This window comes from Phyllobates terribilis, unplaced genomic scaffold (assembly GCF_046119375.1).
Source record: "Phyllobates terribilis strain yellow unplaced genomic scaffold, ASM4611937v1 Scaffold_11__3_contigs__length_659146591, whole genome shotgun sequence".
In the NCBI taxonomy this organism is placed as follows: domain Eukaryota; kingdom Metazoa; phylum Chordata; class Amphibia; order Anura; family Dendrobatidae; genus Phyllobates; species Phyllobates terribilis.
In genome coordinates, this window is record NW_027362771.1 from 116,044,387 (window position 1) to 116,058,294 (window position 13,908).

At 44.0% G+C, this 13,908-nt stretch overlaps 1 protein-coding gene across 1 annotated transcript in view; it reads left to right on the plus strand.

Moving 5' to 3' along the window:
- The window catches only part of STAB2 (stabilin 2), a 332,513-nt gene that overhangs the window by 252,891 nt on the left and 65,714 nt on the right, over nt 1-13,908 (plus strand). Inside the window, exons 45-49 of the mRNA XM_073651531.1 lie at nt 491-610; nt 901-948; nt 1,791-1,874; nt 1,956-2,102; nt 13,210-13,344. Coding sequence (XP_073507632.1) covers nt 491-610; nt 901-948; nt 1,791-1,874; nt 1,956-2,102; nt 13,210-13,344 — 534 coding nt within the window. The remainder of the gene's footprint in view (nt 1-490; nt 611-900; nt 949-1,790; nt 1,875-1,955; nt 2,103-13,209; nt 13,345-13,908) is intronic.

Consider the following 13,908-nt stretch of genomic DNA (forward strand, 5'->3'; position numbering starts at 1 on the left):
ACTTTTCAGGAACAACATCAGAGCGATTTTATTTACGCTGATGAGTGCGAGCCCTAAAAATTATCATAAAACACAAGTTATTCTCATGAATATTGAGCCTTTACCTGCTTTTAGTCTTACTTTTTGGTGCAGTTTTTTTTAAACCAAACATATGAGTAGATGCAAAAAAAGAAGTGGAATTTTTTCCTTTATAGATTTTCCTTTTCTCTTTAGTATATAATTATGGGTGTGGCTCAAAAATCTATCATAAACTGCGTGTGTCGCTTTCCTGAATTTTGTCGATATAGAGAGACCACGATGTGGTGCATTCGCTGATTCCCAGTCCCAGTTCTTTGCAGCATTTATTTTTATGGAATTAATATTGACCATAATATTCCTCTATATTTTGAGAGCCCAAAATATTCAGCAACACTGAAATTCTGTATTATGTTCTAGAAACATTATTCTTAAATGTATTCTCAGATGTAATAACCAAGACTGTGTTTTTCAGAAAAATGGTGGATGTAGTGAATATGCCACATGCAATCATACCGGTCCAGCAGAACGAACCTGTACATGCAAGTCTAGTTATATAGGAGATGGAGTGATTTGTAGAGGCAACATCTATGAGGTACCATTATAAAAATAAGTCATTTTTTCTTACTTGATCTAAATGCACTAAGGAAAGGGGTGAACAGACAATTAGGGAGCATTTAGTGGATCTTTCAATAAAAAGCTCTGCCTTTAAATTTGATTTATAATGATGTAGATGTTGAAATCCAATAAGTACTTCCCTTGATTACACTGGGATAGGAGGCAAAAGCTTCGGATGACAAGGTCATCATGGTGTATACCATCAATCTTCCCTATATAAAGTATTATAGTAAATGTTTATTAATTTTCCCTTCTTTTTCTGTTTAGGAATTACGAAAAAACCCAAAGACATCAAATTTCTTTTATCTATTGCAGGTAATGTATTTTAACAAAATTAATTTAAAAAGTTTAAAAAAAACATTTATACAAGAAAGTGTATAGCGTTCATTTCATTGAAAAAGTTGACTGCTCATTTTGGACCTGATATTTTAAAGGGAATCTGTCAGCATGTTTTTGCTACCCCACCTGAGAGCTGCATAGTGTATGGGGCAGAGACCCTGATTCCAGCGATGTATCACTTGATCACTTGACTATTCTCTGCAGTTTTGATAAAAATCACTGTTTTGTCTGCTGCAGCTCTACCAATTCTCTGAACGCTGAGCTCTGTATAACCCCACCCACACCACTGATTGGCAGCTTTCTGTGTACACTGTGCATAGGCAGAAATATGCCAATTAGTGATGGGAGCGGGGTTATACAGAGCGTATAAATATGGAGGACTATATGACAGCAGGTTCATTAGTCCTCCAGTAATAATCTCCTGTTAATAAAACAGTGATTTTATCAAAACTACAGTAAGCAGCCCAGTAAGTGACACATCTCTAGAATCAGGGTCTCTGCCCTTACATCATGCTGCTCTCAGATGGGGTAGCAAAAACCTGTTGGCAGATTCCTATTAAATGATTTCTTATATTAGATGAGAAGAAAGCTTCCTTTTTCATTAATAGTACCACACTTGTAGATAGGCTATGACACTTTTTTACAAGAGTGGCACTGTATCTCAGATAATGATAGACCTTTTTTCTGAAATAACTTGTCATACTTTTAAGTGTCATACTTTTATATTATAATATCTGCATATGCTAACATTAATCATTTGATTACTGGGCTTTAATTGTAATATCAGTCTTATCATATTGCTGATGTTTTTTTTATAGTCAAATCTCATTAATGAGCTGTCTGGATCTGGCCCATTTACAGTTTTTGTGCCAAGCAATGATGCTCTGAAAAATGACCCTCGGGTAAGGAAAGTTAAATCATGGGTTATGTTACAGTTTTCTATTGTCTTATACACAATTTACACATTTTGTTCTTATGTTCAGGCTAAAGAATGGACACTTAAAGGGATGATGGAGCAGGTTCTCTTATATCACATTGTGACCTGCACACAACTCACTAGAGATGACCTCTTATCAATGACATCATTGACCTCACTACAGGGTGATACAGTGAAGATCTCATTCTCCCAGGTACTGTTTACCAATGTTTTCAGAATAGATCATTATCTCCAATAACATATAGTAATCCTAGGTAATCCTATCAATGCTACTGCTTCTAGAGGGCAGATTGCCAGAGAGAAAGCATGGAAGCACAAAATACTGTAGACTGGCAGCCATAAGCCTAGCTACAGATAAAAAGATAAGCTTCTTTAATGGAAATCACAGGAGTCATATCCTGAAGTTTAGGATATAATTTCTAATAGTCACTAAATACCGTGGGCATACTGATTAGATAAATATCACCCAAATCAGCTGATTTTGGTGGGAAGAGCCAACAATTATAGAAAGGTTAAAGCAGCCTCCACTCTTCTGTAAAGGCTTGCTATAAGATTTTGATTTGTGTCTGTTGGAGTTTTGGTATTGAGGTCAGGGATTTGTGAGACTAGTCAAGTTCTTACACACCAAACCAGCCCAGACATGCCTTTATGCACCCTGCTTTGTGCACTAGGGTACAGTCATTCCCCAAAACTGTTGCAACAAATTTGAAGTTGGAAGCATACAATTGTCCTAAATGTATGCTGAAGAATTAAGATTTTCCTTCAGTGGAAATAGCAGCTTCTCCCAACCCCTGGAAAACATCCCCATAGCATTATCTTTTTATCACTAAACTTTACAGGAAAGTAACATTCTCCTGGTATTTGCCAAACTCAGACTCATACTCAGACTGCCAGGTAGAGAATTCATCATCCCACAGAACACGTGGAGTCTAGTGGCATCCTGCTTTTCACCACTTCATCTGACACTTTGCACTGTGATTGGTGATGTAAGGCATGCATGCAGCTGCTAGGCAATGGAAGCCCATGTCATCAAGCCCCAGTTTCAGGACTGATACAGTTATTTAGTCAGCAGAGCATTGACGACTGACTTTTATGCATTATGCACCTCAGCACTTGGCAACTCCATTCTGTAACTTTACATGTTCTGCTGCTTTGTTTACTAAACACTTCCACTTTTCAATATTATCCCTCATAATTGATCTTGGAATATTTAGGAGGGAAGAAATTTCACGGACTGACTTGTAAAAATAGTGGCATCCTATTACAGGATCATGCTCGAATTCAGTGAACTCAGAACAAGGAAAAGAATTTTATTTCTGTGGCAATGGGACAGAATAAAAAACCTGAATTTACTGAGAAATGTGTCCAAATACGTTTGCCCATCCACAAGTATGTTTGTGTATGTATATATATATATATATATATATATATATATATATATATATATACACACACTGTAGTGCGGCGGTGTTCACACTGTGCAGTTATGAGGCAGTGACCCAAGGAAAATCCAACTTAAACGGCTTTATTCAGCAAAAACTCAAAGTAAAGGTAAACGATATCCTCCGGATCGCAGCCGGGACGAAACACAGTCCTTTTCCAACCCGTTACCGAGGGCGACGGCACCGCCATGTCATGCTGAGGAGCACCAGGAGTTTTGCTTCCCTTGGCTCTGTGTTCAGGTTCACACAGGCCTGTGTTGCAGAGCCACCTGCTCTGCAGCTTGTAGACAAAACACTAACACACCCAAACCTTTGCTGCAAGTTTTAAACAGGAATCTGTGGCCATGAGCCACCTGTAAGACCCGGGCTGGAAGGAGTGGACCGCCCCCACTGCCATTCCTGTAGTCCACTCCAAAAATAAAAGCCCATGCCGGGTTTTACCAAATCTGCCTTGGACAACTAGTTTGACCAAGTTCAAACTTACTTTCATTCTGAAAGCGTGTAGCGTTTGGTAATAGCGTTATATAGAGTGTTAAAAAATACTTTATTAAATACCTTTAAAAACTTTTTGTGTTCAAAAAAGTGCAAAAAATAGTGCTCTCACACGTGATGCAGAGTAGTCCCTGTATCCAAAAGGGAACTATAAAGAGGTACCTGAATATGCCTACTTCTTTAATAAAGTCAAATGACGACAGGAAACACCTTCTCTTATTGTATGGTAAATGTCTTGTGGTCCTTACCCATAAAGATCCCAATATTTGAAATGCTACCAGTAGTATTAGACATTGAAGGGAAAAAGGACAAACATATATATATATATTTAAAAGTGCAGAAACTTGCGTCTACTATTTGTCTCTCACAAGCTCAGAACAAAATAGTAAAAAAACACCAAACTTCCCAACACTAGAGTGTGGCTGAATGCACTTAGACATATAGTACCATACACAGAAGCGGCCTGGATATGTACTGGATGTAAACTGTATATAATCATATCCATTAATAGAAAACAGTTGCCTGAATGGTTTATTTTACAGGCAGGTTTCTGTCATACCATGAGGCTCACTTATAGAAAAAATAAAAAATACTGTCTTAAAATATCGCACCAGGCATCACTCTGTACTACCTCAGTGCAGACACGTATTAGTTGGTAAAAGGAACAATCTCACCCCTTTTTTTCGCCGCAATCAGTCAGGCATCACTCTTGGAAAAAACTCTGTCCATACATAGGAATGACTAATGGGGGAGTTGTCATCAAATCATGCTCCCAACGCGTTTCGTTGGGTATTGACTCATTAGGGGAGAAATATTTGAGCTCTACTACAAACAGACCGCATGATGAGGTCAAATGCTTGCCGCCTAATAAGATCACCATGTGTGTTGCTAGAAATAGAGCCGGGCCATCTTAGCTCCGCCCACGGCAGTTGACACGGATCCGGTCTGTGAACCCCATCCCCGGCTTGTGGACCGCCCTTCCGGCATGGTGGAACGCACATTGTGATGTAACTTCCGGTGCTTGCGCTCCACCGTCCGGGAAACCAAGTGCGCACCCGCCGGAGAATGATGGGAGTATTCCATACTCCTCAAAGAATACAGCGCCGGCAGCCTTCACGCTGCCAATGCGCAACAGGGCTAACCTCTGTGTCACCCTAAGGCCAGAACCAGACAGTTCAGCCGAGTGACCTAGGTACCCAGAAATGTATCCACTGGGTTATACCTCTCAGGCACAAATATTTTGGCAATGTTTTTCTTAATTGGCAGAAGGTAGACGGAATTAACACTCAGGAAGATACATGAAAGTATTAAGCAGAGTAATGGAAAATTGGGACTAGGGGGACGGACCCACGGTCACTGGTCTATGAGGTGCCTTTAAAGGGAGGGGGGTTGTTTTTGAAATGATGATGGTGCTTTATTCACTTGTTGACATGGTTGGAAGCACTTATGATGGCAAAGGGAGGGACTATGATATCCCTAGTAACAAACTATATTGGCTATGCCCTGCCTAAAGCGGAGGTTGGCACCCTAAAAACCTGCACAAATGGCGCCCCCACTCAACGTCGGCTGTCCCTAGTTTAACTGTCCCTATATTATCCCTATTCCTAAAGGAAAGGGGCAAAGGATAACTGCTTGTTGAGACCTGTTGGATGCACAGTTTTTAATTTGAAAATCCACTGTGCCTCCTTTTGTAAAATACGTTTGTCCCAGTCACCCCCCCTGATGTGAGGATTCATTTTGTCTATCCCAATGAATTTTATTTTGTTTATGTTACCTTGGTGAACATGATTTAAATGATTTGCAACTGGTGTGTCTTTTTTATTGATGGTATCCCTTAAGTGCTCATCAATTCTTCTGCGGAATTCTCTTTTGGTCTTTCCGATGTGCTCAATGCCGCATTCACAGGTGGCCTTATAAATAATACCTTTGCTGCAGCAATTAATATACTGTCCAATCGGGTACACTTTTTGTGTGACATTGCTTGAGAATTGTTTGGTTACGAGAATTGCTTTGCACGCTGAACAATTGCCACATTTAAAACAACCTTTCCTCTGAGTACCAAGCCACGAAGCGGCAGGCGACTTTTTGGGCTTGAAATGGCTGTGGACCAATCTGTCATGGAGGGGTCTCCCTTTTTTGTAGGTTATTTGTGGAAACAGGGAGATTGCGGTTTTAATATCGTCATCCATTAAAAGAATCAGTCAGTGTTTATTTAGAATAGTTTTTATCTCACTGGCTCCGTTGGAGTACCTGGTGATAAACCTGAGATTTCCATTGGTTTGTTTCCTTGGAGTGGAAACCAAGAGCTGTCTCCTTTCTTTCTGTAAAGAATGATTGTAGGCCTCCCTCAGGACCCTCTTTGGATATCCCCTTTCCTCAAATCTTTTTTGAAGGTCATTTGCTTGTTCATTAAAAAGTCCTTCTGATGAACAATTCCGGCGGATTCTAAGATACTGGCCCTTTGGAATACCTCTCCTGAGGGGAAACGGGTGACTACTCTCCCACCTCAGGAGAGAATTGGTTGCCGTCTTTTTCCGATATGTTTGTGTAACAATCTCCCCGTCTATTTTGTATCAAAATATCCAAAAAAGGAAGTATTTTAGCAAACGTAAAATGGAGTCCTAGATCGTTGTGGTTCAATTGTTGAACAAAGTCGCCAAATTCAGACGTATTCCCCCTTCCAGATGACAAATATGTCATCTATATATCGTAACCATATTATTACCTTGTCAACCGGACATATAGGGGAATCGCCAAAAACGATATTTTCCTCCCACTTTCATTCTGCACTGCAATCACAGCTATCTCTGTGACTGCAATGCACTCCTGAGGGTTTAATATGCCTCTATGCACATTCTAGGAGAAACATACCGTCCCTCGCATATGATTCCTGTCACTGCCTCACATATCCCCCACTTCTGTTCACACTTGTCACCATACAGGTTGCCCGTGACAGGGCATCTGCATTTCCCTGCGACTTCCCAGCCCGATGTTTCACCGAAAAACTAAAATTTTGTAGCGACAGGAACCATCTGGTAACCCAAGCATTCCTCTCCTTTGCGTTTCTCATCCAGACGAGGGGCGAATGGTCCGTAACTAAGCGAAACTGTCGTCCGAGCAAATAATAGTGTAGGGACTCCAAGGCCCACTTAATTGCCAAGCACTCCTTCTCCACTACGCTATAATTTTTCTCTGCTGGGGTAAGTTTCCTGCTCAAGTAGGTGACCGGATGTTCTTCTCCGTTCACCTCTTGCAACAGTACCGCACTAGGCCTACCTCTGAGGCATCAGTTTGCACGAGGAAGGTATTCTTGAAGTTGGGGCTGATGAAGACCGGTTGTCCACACAACGCCAACTTCATGGACTGGAACGCTTCCTCTGCTTGAGGGTTCCACCGAACCATTACCGATTTCTTACCTTTTAACAGATCGGTCAGGGCCGCCGTTCTCCCAGCAAAGTTAGGTATAAATCGTTGGTAGTACCCAATGATGCTGAGGTATGCTCTCACTTGTTTAGTACTCACAGGCTTTGGCCAGTTTTGAATGGCCTCGATCTTGTTTATTTGGGGTTTGATAACCCCACGGCCAATCATGTACCCCAAGTACCGGGATTCCTTGAGGCCTATCACACATTTTTTTGGGTTCGCTGTCAGGCCTGCTACTCTAAGTGACTCCACTACTGCTTGTACCTGGGACAAGTCGGTCTGCCAATCAGTACTAAAGATGATTATATCATCTAAATATGCGGACGCGTAATTCTGATGGGGCTCCAAAACTATGTCCATCCGCCTCTGGAATGTAGCCAGGGCCTCATGTAACCCAAAAGGCAAGACAACATAGTGATAGAGGCCCTCCGGTGTTATAAAGGCGGTCTTCTCCTTCGCCGATTCTGTTAGAGGCATCTGCCAGTAACCCTTGGTCAGACCGAGCATGGTGAAGTACTGGGCCTGCCCCAGTCTCTCAAATCAACTGGTCCACCTGGGGCATTGGAAAATGGTCAAATTTTGACACCTCATTCAATTTTCGTAAGTCGTTACAAAACCGTAACGATCCGTCCGGCTTCGAAATCAGCACAATGGGGCTAGCCCACTCACTCCTGGATTCCTCGATTACCCCTAGTTTGAGCATTTGTTTTACTTTTGCTGCAATGGCTTGCCTCCGGGCTTCAGGTACATGGTACGGTTTCATTCGCACCCTCACCCGAGGCTCGGTGACAATGTGATGTTGGATGACAGAAGTACGGCCTGGCAGTTCGGAGAATACGTCCCCATTCTGCTGCACTAATTTCCGAGCCTCTCCCCGCTGATGTTTAGTGAGAGCGTCACTTATTTTTACCCCTCCTCCGGCCTCCTCCTGGGCCGGTGGCGGAGGGTCCACAGATGATATGACCGGATTGCCTACCATACATTCCTGGTCTTTCCAGTCTTTAAGCAAATTGACATGGTATAACTGTTCGGGTTTTCTCTTCCCAGGCTGGTATACTCTATAATTTACCTCCCCCACCTTTTCCCGGACTTCATATGGCCCTTGCCATTTGGCCAAGAGCTTACTCTCTGCAAAGGGCACTAATACCAACACCCGATCCCCTTCTTTAAAGGACCTGACTGTGGCCCTTTTATTATACATGCGACTCTGCGCTGCCTGGGCATCCATTAGATGCTCTTTTACTATAGGCATGACCTCCGCGATTCGATCCTGCATATTTGCAATGTGCTGAATTACACTCTTATTTGGAGTTGGCTCCTGTTCCCACGTCTCTTTGGCTACGTCCAGCAACCCCCTAGGATACCTGCCGTACAGTAGCTCAAAGGGTGAGAACCCCGTGGATGTTTGTGGCACTTCACGGATGGCAAACATTAAATAGGGCAGTAACATGTCCCAATCCCTCCCATCCTTGGAAACCACTTTTTTTTTAGCATGAACTTGAGGGTTTTATTAAATCGCTCGACTAGCCTGTCTGCCTGTGGATGGTACACCGACGTGCTCAACTGTTTTATTTTCAGCAGGTTACACAGTTCCTTCGTCACCTTGGACATAAAAGGAGTCCCCTGATCTGTAAGGATCTCCTTAGGCAGCCCAAGGTGACCGAACATGGCAAACAGCTCCCATGCAATAAGTTTAGCCAAGGTGTGGCATAGCGGAATGGCCTCTGGGTAACGGGTGGCATAATCAACGACCACCAGTATGTGTTGGTGGCCACGGGTGGATTTTACAATGGGCCCCACCAAATCCATTGCAATCTGTTCAAAAGGTACCTCTATAACTGGCAGAGGTACCAATGGGCTACAGAAGCTTGCGGTGGGTGTGGTCAGCTGACATTCCGGGCACAACACACAATACCTCTGTACGTCCGCGTAAATCCCAGGCCAAAAGAACCGCTGCAAGATGCGCTCTTGCATCTTTTTAACCCCTAGATGCCCCCCCAGCAGGTGTGTGTGGGCCATCTCAAGTACCGCCCGACGGTATGACTGAGGCACTACTAGTTGTTCCACGACCTCGTCCCGGATCTTGTCAACCCTATAGAGTAAACCCTGGTTAACTGCCATGGGTGGAAAAACTGCTTCTGCACCTGGTTGCTGAGCCACCCCATTTACCTCTATTACCCTTTACCGTGCGCGGGTCAGGGTAGGATCCTGTAGCTGAGCTGTCCCAAACGCTCCTTGGGACACTTCCAGCTCTTGGATCGATGGGATCTCCTCGACCTCTCCTGCCAATAGCTCTAGGGGAAACCTATCAGGGTTACATTCTGTCCCTAGGTTGGCGACCCCTACGGCAGGTATCCCTGACTCGGAATCTTCGGGTTCCGCACCCGGACACACTTTTATTCTGGGAGGGTTAATTTTACTCTCCCACGAGGACCAAAACAGAGACAAATCTCTTCCCAGCACAGTCCCGTAAGGAAGAGTCTTTACCACTCCGACCACATGTTTAACCTCTCCACACGGCATGGAAAAGGTAACCTCCACCGTCAGATACTCGCGGAGTTCGCCATGAATGCATATGACCCCCACCTTCCCTCCAGTAGGTTCCAACCCAGAGATCAAAGACCCATGGATGAGGGTCACTAGGCTCCCTGAATCCAAGAGAGCCTCAGCTCGATGTCCATTGACGCGCACCTGGCACAGATGGGGTTCACCCATTATACCAACTGTGTCTTCGGCGTAGATGGTCCCAGCATACATAGACGACCTGTGGTTAAACCCGCAGTCCATGGGTTCAGCAGTTGGTAGCCACATGTCCTGGCCCTTGGCATCGTCAGCACCTAAGAACAGTGGCACCGCCAGTCCTTGAGACCGATTTAGGGGAAACTGGTCTCCTGTCACCCTCACTCCGGGGTACCCCCTCAGTATGGGCTTGGTTCTCACTGTCTCCAGCAGAGGGACGTGGCTCTTTCCCAGGCTCCGGGGCTTGCAGGGGTCGGCGTGCCATTCGCATTGGGGCAGAGTCCCTTACAAACTCCTGGGTGGCTGTATACCACTCAATCAGGCTAACCACCTGGTCGAGATTACTGGGGTCCCCTTGCCCCACCCAATGCTGTATGGCTGCTGGCAGAGTTTTCACCAGCCGGTCCACCACCACCCTCTCTACCATTTGGGCTGGGCTCAAGGTCTCAGACTGGAGCCACTTTTTGACCAACTGTAACAAGTCATATGCTTGAGACCTAGCAGGTCGGGACTCTGCAAAGGACCACTGGTACATGCGTTGGGCTCGCACATAAGTATTAACCCCCAGTCGGGCAAGGATCTCACCTTTCAGCTTCTCGTAGTCCTGGGCATCCTCCCGACTGAAGTCAAAGTAGGCTTTCTGAGCGTCGCCCATCAGAAACGGAGCCACCACTTCAGCCCACTGATCAGCTGGCGGGCACTCCCGCTCCGCTATGCGTTCGAAAACAGTGAGGAAGGCTTCCATGTCGTCCTCAGGACCCATCTTCCTCAACGCTGCTCTTACTTTGCCCCAGGCTTCACGACAGATCGGGATTGGCGTTGGGGCCATTTCTCGCAGGGCAGCAATCTGTTGCAGAATCAGTTCATTAGTCTTTTGCTGCTGCTGATACAGTAGCTGCTGCTGCTGATTGTGCTGCTGATCCCGCTCCTGCTGTTGCCGCTGGAGATTCTGGTGCTGCTCCTGCTGTTGCCGCTGGAGATTCTGCTGCTGCTCCTGCTGTTGCCGCTAAGACTGCAGCTGCTGCTGCTGGGTGAGTACCAACTGCTTTAGTAGCTCCTCCATTTTGTTGGCAGGCCTGAGCTGTAGCTTTGCTGGATCACAGACATGCAGCTTTTGGGGTATGCCTCAATTCACACTGCCCGCATTCTCCACCATACTGTAGTGCGGCGGTGTTCACACTGTGCAGTTATGAGCCAATGTCCCAAGGAAAGTCCAACTTAAACGGCTTTATTCAGCAAAAACTCACAAAGTAAAGGTAAACGATTTCCTCCGGATCACAGCCGGGACGAAACACAGTCCTTTTCCAACCCGTTACCGAGGGCGACGGCATCGCCGTGTTGCGCTGAGGTGCGCCAGGAGTTTTGCTTCCCTTGGCTCTGTGTTCAGGTTCACACAGGCCTGTGTTGCAGAGCCACCTGCTCTGCAGCTTGTAGACAAAACACTGACACACCCAAACCTTTGCTGCAGATTTTAAACAGGAATCTGTGGTCATGAGCCACCTGTAAGACCCGGGCTGGAGGGAGTGGAACGCCCCACTGCCATTCCTGCAGTCCACTCCAAGAATAAAAGCCCATGCCGGGTTTTACCAAATCTGCCTTGGACAACTAGATTGACCAAGTTCAAACTTACTTTCATTCTGCACTGCAATCACAGCTATCTCTGTGACTGCAATGCACTTCAGTGGGTTTAATATACCTCTATGCACATTCTAGGAGAAACATACCGTCCATCGCATATGATTCCCTTCACTGCCTCAAAATATATAAATATATATACACACAAATTAAATGTATTTTATTTGGATTTTATGTCATATACCAACAAAAAGCAGCAACTATTTGTGAAGTGTACTGGAAATGATACATATTTTCTAATTATTTTAAAAATGTAAATCTGGAAAATGTGACATGCATTTGCATTCGCCCCCCCCTGAGTTAATTGTTTGTAGGACCACCTTTCACTGCAATTACTGCTGCAAGTCTTTTGGGGTATGTCTCTACCAGCTTTGCACATCTAGAGGCTGAATTATTTTCCTGTTCTTCTTTGCAAATTAGCTCTACTTCAGTGAGATTGGATGGAGGCGTCTGTGAACAGCAATTTTCAAGTCTTGTCACAGATTCTGAATGGGATTTAGGTCTGGACTTTGACACCCTCTGCTCTTCACAGATGAAAGCTGGTTCACACTGAGCACATGTGACAGACGTGACAGAGTCTGGAGACGCAGTGGAGAGCCATCTGCTGCCTGCCACATCCTTCAGCATGATCGGTTTGGCAGTGGGTCAGTAATGGTGTGGGGTGGCATTTCTTTGGAGGGCCGCACAGCCCTCCATGTGCTCGCCAGAGGTAGCCTGACTGCCATTAGGTACCGAGATGAGATCCTCAGACCCCTTGTGAGACCATATGCTGGTGGGGTTGGCCCTGGTTTCATCCTAATGCAGGACAATGCCAGACCTCATGTGGCTGGGGTGTGTCAGCAGTTCCTGCAAGATGAAGGTATTGAAGATATGGACTGGCCTGCTGATTCCCCAGACCTGAATCCAATTGAGCACATCTGGGAGATCATGTCTCGCTCCATCCACCAACGTGACATTGCACCACAGACTGTCCAGGAGTTGGCGGATGCTTTAGTCCAGGTCTGGGAGGAGATCCCACAGGAGACCATCCGCAACCTCATCAGGAGCAAGCCCAGGCATTGTAGGGAGGTCATACAGGCACGTGGAGGCCACACACAATACTGAGACTCATTTTGACTTGTTTTAAGGACATTACATCAAAGTTGGATCAGCCTGTAGTGTGTTTTTCCACTTTAATTTTGGGGGTGACTCCAAATCCAGGCCTCCATTGGTTAATAAGTTTGATTTCCATTGATGAGTTTTGTGTGATTTTGTTGTCAGCACATTCAACTTTGTACAGAACAAAATAGTCAATGAGAATATTTAATTCATTCAGATCTAGGATGTGTTATTTGAGTGTTCCCTTTATTTTTTTGAACAGTGTATATATACACATACATACATACACTTAATATATCATATATTTTATAAAGTGGATAAATATCAAATAAAATATTAACGTTGACCCTAACATTTTTACAGATCTTGAGTTATAAAATAATTTCTTCCATTTTTGAAGAATGCCAGTAGCATACTTAAACATAATGGAGTCCCTCATTTATTTTACCGTACTTTCTATTTTCTATTCAGAACACCTTTTTTTTAAATGAAGATATAAGAATCATGGCAGATGAACAAATGTTAGCCCTCACGAATGGTGTTGTGCACTTTATTGATAAAGTACTTGTTCCCAAGAAAATGCAAGATAAATCAGAGAAAACTATGGTAAGTATTCATAGTGTGCAGCAATATAATATGGATAATGTGAGTGATGTCGCTGAACTTTCAGTATCTTCACCACAAGAATGTTGGAGGATACAATACTTGTACAGTGGGTACGGAAAGTATTCAGACCCCTTTAAATTTTCCACTCTTTGTTTCATTGCAGCCATTTGGTAAGTTCTAAAAAGTTTTATTTTTTTCTCATTATTAGAGTACACTCTGCACCCCATCTTGACTGCAAAAATTTCTACATTTCTGTTTTTTTTTTTCAAATTTATTAAAAAAGAAAAACTGAAAGTTGCTACTTTCACCGATGAGAGTAGCACTAGAATTAATTTGAACCTTATTGTATCTTTATAGCGACCAGAGCTATGTTTTTTTTCGATATAACACTTTTGTGGCTAGACTGAGACTGAAATTCAGTCTGTTATTTGAAAGCACACTGGCACATGCTTCTCCCCCACACCCACTTCCCAAGCCAAGAGCATTTAAATTAAAAATATGACCCTGCCTGACATTCAAGGGAATAAAAATTTACTACGAGACCAATATTGCAAATTATACCAC